The 10,967-nt window shown below is 39.5% G+C and overlaps 1 protein-coding gene across 2 annotated transcripts in view; it reads right to left on the bottom strand.

Moving 5' to 3' along the window:
- Positions 1-10,967, bottom strand: part of PAXBP1 (PAX3 and PAX7 binding protein 1) — a 31,325-nt gene that overhangs the window by 9,101 nt on the left and 11,257 nt on the right. For both annotated transcript variants that reach the window (XM_056494145.1, XM_056494232.1), the window contains exons 9-17: positions 9,135-9,234; positions 8,569-8,684; positions 6,003-6,202; positions 4,464-4,608; positions 4,160-4,281; positions 3,506-3,582; positions 3,203-3,269; positions 1,633-1,779; positions 1,107-1,261 (exon numbers count right to left, since the gene is read on the bottom strand). In XM_056494145.1, the coding sequence (XP_056350120.1) occupies positions 1,107-1,261; positions 1,633-1,779; positions 3,203-3,269; positions 3,506-3,582; positions 4,160-4,281; positions 4,464-4,608; positions 6,003-6,202; positions 8,569-8,684; positions 9,135-9,234 (1,129 nt within the window). The remainder of the gene's footprint in view (positions 1-1,106; positions 1,262-1,632; positions 1,780-3,202; positions 3,270-3,505; positions 3,583-4,159; positions 4,282-4,463; positions 4,609-6,002; positions 6,203-8,568; positions 8,685-9,134; positions 9,235-10,967) is intronic.

The following is a 10,967-nucleotide window of genomic DNA, read 5'->3' as shown; positions in this document are numbered from 1 at the left end:
CTAAAAAAGAGGCAGAAACAGAACAATCAATGACATGGATTAATTTTCCAGAGAAGACTACATTATGGAGCCATATATTTCATACTTCTGTTTCAGATTTATTATATTTGCTTAATGAGGATAATGGCAACAGATTTGTTAAATGCTGGAAAAAGGAGGATAGAAATCAAATTAGAACTTGCTGTCCTGAAAACAGGATAATTGGATGTTCCTCTTCCAATAAAATTTTTTACCAAGTTACCATTTCACCTGGTGAAGAAAGTTCTTTCAAATTTAGAAACACACTATCAAAAGAAGAGAGTTCAAAAACTTAAATGAACTTAAATCCTGAGCTGAAACACAGGATTGTACCAAGACTGGAAGACTGTTCATTCTTGTGCTGTTGCTGCTTCCATAGCATGTCAGCTTACCTGGCAGCAGTGACATGTCTAATGCAAACTTTTAATTAAGCTGATCACTGGATTCAAGTAAAATTGCTGTTGGATCTCAGGCAAAACCAGGTTGATCTAGCTGGTTGTGTAAAGAGGCAGAACTTTTGAACTGTACACAAAACAGTTTGCCACTATGCAGGAATCAGCAACAGGTTCACAAGGTGATAGCTACAAAATCTGGCAGAACCGCAGAATGCTTTGGGTTGGAAGGTGCCTTAAAGCTTATCTCAGTCCAGCCCCTGCCACAGACAGGGACACCTTCCAGCAGACCAGGCTGTGCAGAGCTCCATCCAACCTGGCCTTCAGCATTTCTAGAAACAGGAAGCTCCTCTGGACAACCTGTGCCAGGGTCTCACCACCTTGACAGCCAAGAATTCCTTCCCAGTATCTAACATAAATATCTCCTCCTTCAGGACTAAAGCCACTCCCCCTTGTCCTGACACTATTTGCTCATATAAAAAGTGCTTTCCCCTGCTTTTTATAAACCCCCTTAAGAATCCAGGACACTAAGCAGCAGTGCAAAATATATTAGTGTTTCAGTATTTCCAGCAGTTGCTATTTTCAGACACATTAAAAATATCCATTTCTAACATATGAATTCAAAGACTTTTCCAAAGACACACAGCAGGATGGAGAGAGTTACCCATGTTTGCATGCACTGGCAAAATAAGTTACCTTGCATTTCTCTTCTCTACATCAGAGCAACCGATGCTGTTTCTGTAAATTGTATCAGCCAGGTGAACAAGGTATCTACAGAAGTTTTCTAGCTGAGAAATAGTCTTGTCTCCTGTTAGATTAGTGAACCACTGCTTAGGGAAGCAAGCAATTACCTATAAAAAACAGGAAAAGGAAGTTAAACACAACATAACAAAATGTTTAGGAGCTATGTAAACATGACTTGTGAAGTCTGCCTAGTAAGACTGCAGGGACAAGGCCCAGCTGAGTGAAAAAATGAGAAAATTATGAAAAACCCACACCAAAATCCAAGCAGTAAAGCACTGAAACCCACAGTATACCTAATTTATCTAGCATGAACCAGAGAAGATTTTTTTCTTTAGTCTATATACTTTAAAAAATCTGTTTTTCACTGACTACAGCTTTTAAGGTATCAAAGCCAAGATTTCATAGGCAACATCAAGTTTTGATGTATTTTTCTTTCAGCTAAAGTCCATTACTTTAAATATTCCTTGATTTTACTTACACTTTGAGCTTTCTTAATGCTGTCCTCTCCATACTCAGAGTTTTGAAAAGCCATAAGAATGTATCTATTTAGCAACCCATCTATGGACAGCTCCTGTAGAGTTTTGTTTGACAGGATTCCATACCACTGGAGAAAGTTTCCCAATAACTGAAAATACAACACAAGGAAAATAACTATTCCAAAGTGTACTGCCACCAGAGAGTTGATCAAACATTTTAATATATTTTAAATGTTTTGCAAACCTATTCAGAATACAGTCTACCTTGCTTCTGCAATTTAAAGAGAAAATTCTGGAGAAGAGTTCTGTTTGTGTGATCATGGAGGACAGTTGTTCAATCAACATCAGTCTCTACTCTTCTGTCTACCTGGGAGTTAATTTTCTTCAGAGTTTTATTGGAATAAACTATGACAGCCACAGCTTTGAGCTCCCCCATTTCCCAGAAGTAGTGTATTTTATTCTGACAAGCACAAGGATGTGAGTAAGCTAAGTGACCCCGTAACATTCAAGTTGAAATGATGGTGCTTCCACTTGACAACCTTTTCAACTACAAAACCAATTAGGCTGGAAAAGACCTCTGAGATCAAGTTCACTCTCAGACCAAACACCACCTTGTCAACCTGAGCAAAATACAGAGTACCATGATCACCTTCTTAAATACCTCCAGGGATATGACTCCACCACCTTGCTAGGCAGTCCACTCCCATGGTTAATTATCCTTTCTGTGGAAAAACTCTTCCCAATGTCCATGCTGAAGCTCTCCTGGCACAGTTTGAGGACATTTCCTCTCATGCTGTCACTGCCTGGGAGCAGAGCCCAACCCCACTTGGCCACATCTGACTGTCAGGCAGTGATAAGGTGTCCCCGTCCTGTCCCCCCCCTTCTCCAAGCTAAACAGCACAACTCCCTCAGCTGCTCCTCACAGCACTTCCCCTCTACACCCTTTCCTAAATTGAGGGGCCCAGAGCTGCACACAGCATTTGAGGTGTGGCCTCAGCAGAGCCCAGCACAGAGGGACAATCCCTGCCTGGTCTTGCTGGACACACCATTGCTGGTACACGCCAGGTGCCCTTGGCCTTCCTGCCTACCTGGGCACACCTGGCTCACCTTCAGCTGCTGACCTGCACCCCCAGGGCCTTTCCTGCCCAGCAGCTTTCCAGCCACTCAGCCTGCAGCTCTGGGGTTACTGTGGACAAAGCACAGGGACATTTGGCCTTACTGACCGTCATCCCACTGGCCTCATCAATCCAGGTCACTCTGCAGAGCCTTCCTGCCCTCCAGCAGATCAACACTCCTGCCCAACTTGGTGTCATCCACAAACTTACTGAGGCTGCACTTGGTCCCCTCATCCAGATCATAAGTAAGGATATGAAATGGGACTGGGCCCAACACTGAGCCCTGTGACTGGACACTCTGTGAAGAGGGCACAGTGCTTATCAAAGACTAAGAATCTAGAGTTTCTGCAAATGAAGTTGAAGCAATTTCCATCTACTATACTCCACAAATTTGGGGAGGATTTTATTACTACACTGTTTTAGACCAAAGATTTACTGCACATATTTACTGACTTACCTTAACAGAGGACCAAAACTGACGTTGGAAAAACAAATATGGACCAGAGTTCTTGTTTTCTAAGATGCTGCAAAGTAAGAAATCCTTTTAATGTGCAATCAACACCACACCCCTGTCTTGCGTTTGCTGGCTTTTTCCTTCCAACATTTCCACATTCATTTCCCCAAATATTCCCTTCCACTCTTCCGGTCTTTGCTAAATGCTCCCAGGATAACAACCCAGGCACCAAACCCCTCTTAACTATGGACAGAATACAGTGACTTGCTAAGAACGGTCTAACACCATAGTTGAAAGTAAACTTACTTTTTTGGATACAAGGGCATGAATACATCATCATCTAGTGTTCTCCTCATTCTCAGCAACAACGCCTTTAAAAGCATCTGAAACAGGCAATTTTATTTTAAATGTCCAATGCACTGCTAAGTAGTTAAACACTCAAAAACTGGTTTTTAAAGCAACAAACACTTCTGACCATACTAGTAAACATACATAGATATTTGAGCACACAAACAAATAGTCTTAAAGAAGTCTGTAATAATTAACAGAGCTGAAATTAGACATCCAATTAAAACTTAAGCTCTTAATACTGGTTGCCTTCATAGAAGGCAAGTAAAACAACCCAATTTTCAGACACTACATTTGAAAAGGCTGCAAAGATCTAAAAAAGAAAAGACTGAGTATTTGTAGCCAACTCTTACAGCAAAACTGGAGATCAGCAAGTCTTAGAACATCTGGTGTATTTTTTATCCCTAGTATCTATTTTGGGGAGGCTCCACTGAGTTTCTTCTTTTAATTTATCACCGTACTTTACTCCCCACAATCAGGCTGCACAGCACCAAGTAATTTAAAAATTATTTTTATTGCTGTATTTCCCAACATAAGGTATTAAAAATTTATTCAAATTCCTCAAGTTATGTAATATATGTTAAAAAAAAAAAAAAAAATCCAACAACTTACTTGTGTATTTTTGTTTTCTGCATTCACCACTGAGGGATATCCATCTATTAGTTTCTGTACAATTGCTACCATTCTAGATGTCTGCGTGGTAGAAAAAGGATCCCAGATATTTTCAGAAATTACTGTAAGAGATGAAAGGCAAGTATTAGTATTTATCAGTATTTATACAAATATCAGTATTTATACAAATACTCAAATAAAGGTACTACGACATCCATGCATTATTTACAAAACAGTAAAATCTGAAAGCACAAACAAGCATCAGACTCTTCAACCCCTCCCCTCTCATTTTCTAAGCCTATACCTGTTAATTTAGGAAGAAGGACTCTCTCTACAATGGTAGGCAATAGTGAAATATCAGCATCATCTTTCACCTGCTCCTGCTCTTCACAGCCATAAAACAGCAATGACTCAAACCACAACATTGTTTCAAAGTCCCGACACTTGCCCTAATACAAAAAGAACTGGTGTTAGATTCCTAAACAAAGATTTGAAGTCAACACAGAAAAAGTATTATGTATACAAGTACGATACACTCACAAAAACAGCTTTAAAACATTCTGCCAAAAGAAACAATAAATTCTACCAGCACAATCACTAGATGCAATGAAAAGAGAAAATGGCTGAAGCAAGTTTGATTTTTTAGCTGTTTTTGCCCCACAGATTTTAACTTCTACTTACACCTGAGTCAAACCAAAGCCAACAGATTAGGGTACAAGTTGGAAGTACAGTTGGAAGTAATTGTGCTGCATTATAAAATTATGCCTTCTGGATTTAAAACTCCTCTTTATGAGCACCTTGTAACTCTTCAACCTTAACAAAATGCTTACTAGGTGCAGTAAGAGAGTAGTGAATACAGTTAGACTTAACAATTCTGTACCATGTCTCCAACTAACATAAGCTTTGTTCTGTCAACCTGAAAACTCAGAGAAATAGCATGGGGGAAGGGAGAACGCACAAAATATGTTTTAATTTTAATGAGGGCATCTCTCTTAGATTTTTCCTTGTCTGATTAATGAAGTCAAACATCAAATTAATAAAATTATTTTAACACTCTGAACTTTCTCTGAAGAAGAGTCATGCCTCCCCCTCCTCTGCACTTGGAGAAGAGGTGACAGAAAAGTATTCTGAAGATATTCTCTTGGTAGTTAAGGAAAAAAAAAAAAACTTCTGAAAAAAGGAGTAACAGAGAGGGAGTCAAAAGCTACCTGAACTGTTTGTCCTGGCGGCATCTCATGAAAGCATATATATCCAGGCTGGACAACTAATGTGTGCCAAGGATACTGGGCTGCCACAGTGCAGTACTGCTTTTCCCATGCTCCCTACATAACTGGGCATTGAGTACTATGAGAAAGACTTGGAAATTGCCAGCCAAAATTCTACAGGGTATGGAGGTATAGGGGAGAGACACGTATATAACCTAAACACACATGTTGTAATTTCATGTAAGAACAAGCATCTTAGTTGCACTTCTGATGAAACAGCATCATCTAGAGCCACAATTTTCTCTGAAGTATTTTAAAGACTACGTGTATTTTCATAGAACCATAGAACGTTCCCTGGAAAGGACTTTAAAGATCACCTAGTTCCAACCCATTGCCACGGGCAGTTGCAGACTTTGGTCTGCACCACTTCCTGAGAAGGAACTGGCAACGTGCCAAATTGAATTCTGGTCTGCTGGGAACATAAAGTATCAACTAGTCCAGGCACTCCCCAGAAAAACTTTGCCCCAAGACAGGTGCCCATTTGAAACTTCATCCCTAGAACATACGTCAAAGATGCTCAAGTGTATAAGAACCACCATGTAGCAGCTAACACAGAAATTGCCTGCAGAGGAGCTTACCTCCAAGGGAGTCCAGGTAAGCAGCTGAAGTCTGATTAAAGGGTTGAACAGCTTTGGTAAACAGAGGCCAATATAAGCATCCTTATAAGAAGCAAAGTACTTGGAGCGCCAAGCTTCAAACTGTGACTTAATGCAATCAATGGAGTAAAAGCTTTCCAAAACATCTTCGAAAACTTTGCTGGATTCTTTCAATATACGATCTAGCACGGGAGAAAAGGAACAAAAGGTTAATCACCTACTCCCTCTGATGCCTCTTTCAAGACATTCTTTGATGCTCACTGGCATAAGCTAACTCCCATAAACAAAACAAAACAAACAAACATCTTTAGAAGTTCTGTTACTCCTGCCTCGAACACCCAAAGTTATAAAAACAGGAGCATGAGTACTCTTCAATACACTGTTTTATCACAGGTCTTACTTTAAACATTTCATGGAAGGATTTAAGTTGCCAGATGCAATTACGTGACATACTAGGTTGTATTCAGAGTGGATCTAACTTCAAATCTGGCCTTGTTTTGCATGGGAGTTTCAAACAACTGATCTCCAGGCCCCTTTGAACCCAGATTATTCCCCATTTTTGATAATCCAAGTGCAAATACAGGAGGGCATCTCAGGTAAATCAACTGAATTGGCAGTTCAGACAGGGGGGCTCCTGGCAGACACCATGCCCAGAACATACCTGTTAGCACTGAGCAGTGATTACAATCCTTTAGTACCTTCTATTCTATTTTTTTTTTTTTTTTTTGTATTTACAGTACCAGTATTCTATGCAGCCCAGACCTTTTCGTCTATATATTATTTTCCCTTAATCTTTTATAATTAGTTTAATTTTAATCAGTTGTATTTGCCACAGCCACAGTTGCAAATGTTTGGTTTACAGTACCTTACACAGTCCTTACACAATGAACACAACTAGTACACAGAGCAGGCAGAGAAGGAACAGGAGATTATGTCATATAACCACACTTTTCATACTGGGATTAAGAAAAAACACTACATATGAAGTTAGTAGGTCCAAAGTGCACTCCTCTGTTCCACTGCTGTTTCTGGACTGAGAGCTACAAACAATAGCAAAAAAGCTTTACACCTGATTTGTGCTGATTCACAAACTGAAGAAATTTCTACAAAACACTTTTGGCACACATAAGCTGCCAAGCTACCAAGCACAATTCAGCCCCACTGAACCTAGATAATTTAATGTAGCAAAGTGAATTATAGCACCTAACAACCCTGAACAGTTCTTCTGTTTATCCAAGACCCCTCCCTGTATGCAGAAAATCAGTGTAATCATAAAATTGCAGTAAATCAGCCAGCAACTAAAGGTGTGGAAACCGTCTGCAGTAACAAAGGACCTCACATCTAACTGCTTTTTTAATAGGCTTATGTTCAGGTCTCCACAATCACCTACAGCAATGACTTTGCCATTTATTACTTTCTCTGTGGGAAATGACCTCTTTATTTTAAACCTATCCTATCACTTAATGTCATGGTCCCTAGCTCTCATACTGTGAAAAGCCAATATTGTTCTCCTACTTCAAGAGACCAAAACCATTCAATTCCTCCTCAAATGCAACACAAACAATTCTATGTAGGCAATCCTTGCTGCTCTCCTCCTGGCTTCTAACCTGATTCTCTTTTAATCAGAGCAAATGCTAATTGTATCACAAGTTTTTTCTGTAAAGTTTGCATTCAACATTGTTTTCTATCATTTGCAAGCTTTGCCAGGCTGCAACAAGGTTCTACAAAACTTCTGTCACTGCATTTCTAGACGCTTATTCACAACTCCACTAAATACTTGCCATGAACCAGAAAAAGATTTTTAAAGCACGGAGTTTTTCAAAATTTCACAAGACAAACACGTATTTCAAGAATGATAAACTATTTCACAAATTGGAAGACTTAGTGATGGTCCAAAAGCCTACTGCTTGCCAGCAAAAGCATGTTTGAATTAAATAAAAAGAACATCACTAAGGATGGGCTATTCAGTCAGCTGCAGGACCCATAACAGAACTGGTGATACAGACTACTTTGGTGGTCACACTGATGATCCAGGAATCAAAAGTTCCTAAACTCCTTCCAAAATATTGTGAAATATATAAACAGGGCTGCATTTGGATCGATGTTTTCCTGTCAAATATTTGGTATTTTGTTATGTAAGACAATTGGGATTGCTCAGCCTGGGGAAGAGGCTTCATGATAACTTAACTGCAGCCTCAGAGCACCTGAAGAGAATCTGCAGGATAGAGAAAGACTATTTACAAGGGCTTGGAGCAACAGCACAAGGGGGAATGGCTTCCCACTGACAGAGGGCAGGGTTAGGTGGGATACTGGGAAGAAATTCTTCCCTGTGAGGGTGGTGAGGCTCTGGCACAGGTTGCCCAGAGAAGCTGTGACTGCCCCATGCCTGGAAGTGTTCAAGGCCAGGTTGGATGGGGCTTAAAGCAACCTGGTCTAGTGGAAGGTGCTCCTGCCCATGGCAGGGGAGTGGAATTGTGTGGGCTTTAAGGTCCCTTCCAATCCAGACTACACTGTGATTCTGTGATAAAGCTTGGGTAGCTCTTCTAACCTCGCTCCAAGTTGAAGTTTGTGATATCTGTTGAAGTTTCCTCATCATCGCTGGACAGGCCTTCGAGGTGATCTGCCATCTTCCCAGTTTGCTCTCTGGCTTGTCTACGGCGAGCTCTGCAAAGGAGCAGCAGTATAAACCAGCTATCACCTGTATCAACCAGCTGGAGTAAAGCAAGAGAAACCAGCTGTTTTCCCCACCTATAAAGTGAATACGCCCACTTAGGCTTGTTCTTTTAGTTCTAGGAAAGTCAAATTGAGAAGAACTTTTACTATTTACTATGACACCACCTCAAGCATTCCACTATCTTGCTGCCTCAAACAATGAAAAAAGCCAGCAGAGACCATAGAGATATGGAATGTATTTACTATGCTTTCTTTTAGTGATTTTAAATTGGTATCATGGAATGCTTTGTACACTTGCATAAGCTGGGATATATAAGAATACCCCTGCCCAGCATGCCAGCTTTGCAGAAGAAGCAAACACTTCCACTGATGTTAGTATGTCACACAGGACAGTTGTATCTTGCAAGCAAAGACACCTAAAGGAGAAATGTCATTCTCTACCTTCTAGCCTCTCTCTCTGCAGTTCGACGCTTGACTTGTTCTTGATAGATCACTCTGTCTCGCCCAAAAGAATCAAGATTTGGTGCCATCAGTGCTTTATCTGTAAAATTACATCGATGAAAATTAAAATGCTTATTTATGATTCTATAAATGTGCTGTAGGTAGTTTCAAAAGAGCCTTTTACCCACTTTTAAACTAAGTGTAATTTGAAATAGAAAGTTGAAGTATTAAAAAAAGAAAAAAACCCACAATGCCCCTCAGAAGCCTGAATTCACGAAGTGTAGAGGTTAAAACAGAAAGCAGGGGAGTTTGGAAACATTTCTACTTAAATGTCAAATAGTTTTCACTGTATTTCCCTCTTATCCCTCTCACAATAGTGCGAAACTACATAAAAGTCACTTTAATTGAAATAGCTTAAATGAAATGTCCAAGAAAAAAGTGTTCCTTACATAAACACATTCACCACACAATTTTTGAGAAGAAAACTAGCAAAAAAAAAAAAAAAAAAAAAAAAAAAAAAAGAATGACTGGGGCAAGAATAAATGTTCTTTTAGAGTTCTAGTCACGGTGTTTCTAAGGTCATATGCTTTAGATTGCCTGAAGTTTAAAACACATCAAAATCTACAGAAAGATAAACCATCTTCGCTCCTCTTTTCAAGCTCTGCTTATCTATTTCCCTGGCTATAGAAAACAACACAACAACAGATAGCAGGCGGGAGTGTTTCCAGTTCCTTCTTTCCAGGTAAATTTTAAACAGTAGACTGAATGCTAGCCACTGCCCAAATCCACCCATTAAAGCATAAATATTAACATTTAAACAACGGTTTATCCAAACTTCAGGAATAAATTTACATGTTCTGAGCAAGTCTATTTACAAATTCATCATTTGAAGTATTAATGCCAGTCTATGTCAGTATTTCAATTCAATACCTGAACTAAGAGGCTTCTCTAAACTTTCCAGACACTAAGATCTCTCTGTAAAACCCAACCTCAGCAATGAGAACTATTCCCATCCCATCATTAAATTTCAGTATGGAAAAAAACACTCTAAGCTTCTTTTAGGAAATAGGTTTCTAGTTCTCACAACAGCATTTTCATGCTAAAACTGCAAGGCTATGTGATGCCTGGAACTCCAAGTAACATTCCTAAAAAGAATACGTATGCTAACCAGTCTATAAGGGAATGACCAACTCCGACACCCTAGCACTTCATCATCTTCAGTGATGGTATCACCCTAGCTTAATGGTATTAACAAGACTTCATCTCTGACAACTGTGGCAGAACAGGTAAATGGCATTGCTTATAGAATTTTATATCAGCAACACGACAGAAAGTCATTTTTAGAAATGGGAAGCTCTCTCGAGCATGAAGAGGACTCCAATTAATAGGATATTTCATCCATTGATTTAATATGCTGAATAAAACCTCCTCCAAGAAACATGTACTTCCATCCAAGTTAACATTTATGCTTTTGTCTACACACTGAAGAGTAATCACCACAAGAAACCTCCTCAGTGAGAATCCCCCATCCACAAATTCACAGTAAGCAGGAATTTTAACCAGCTATTCTTAGGCCGTATTTCATATAGGGTCACTGTATTAGTCTGATTAGTCTTCCAGTTCTTGAATTTACCATTAAAGTGTCTGAAATCAAATACTTATACTGGCTACAAAACAGAATATTAGACAGAAGTCCAGCCCAGTGCTTTGTGGCTTTATACAGTTAACTGTACATGTTAAATGATGTTTACAGATTCAGAAAGGTTAAAATAAATTTTTTAAAAGTCCTGATGTAAGAAGAAAATGGGGAGTCACATACTACCCCTACTCCCA

Source organism: Oenanthe melanoleuca, chromosome 1 (assembly GCF_029582105.1).
Source record: "Oenanthe melanoleuca isolate GR-GAL-2019-014 chromosome 1, OMel1.0, whole genome shotgun sequence".
In the NCBI taxonomy this organism is placed as follows: domain Eukaryota; kingdom Metazoa; phylum Chordata; class Aves; order Passeriformes; family Muscicapidae; genus Oenanthe; species Oenanthe melanoleuca.
This window is presented reverse-complemented; position numbering and strand designations above follow the sequence as displayed.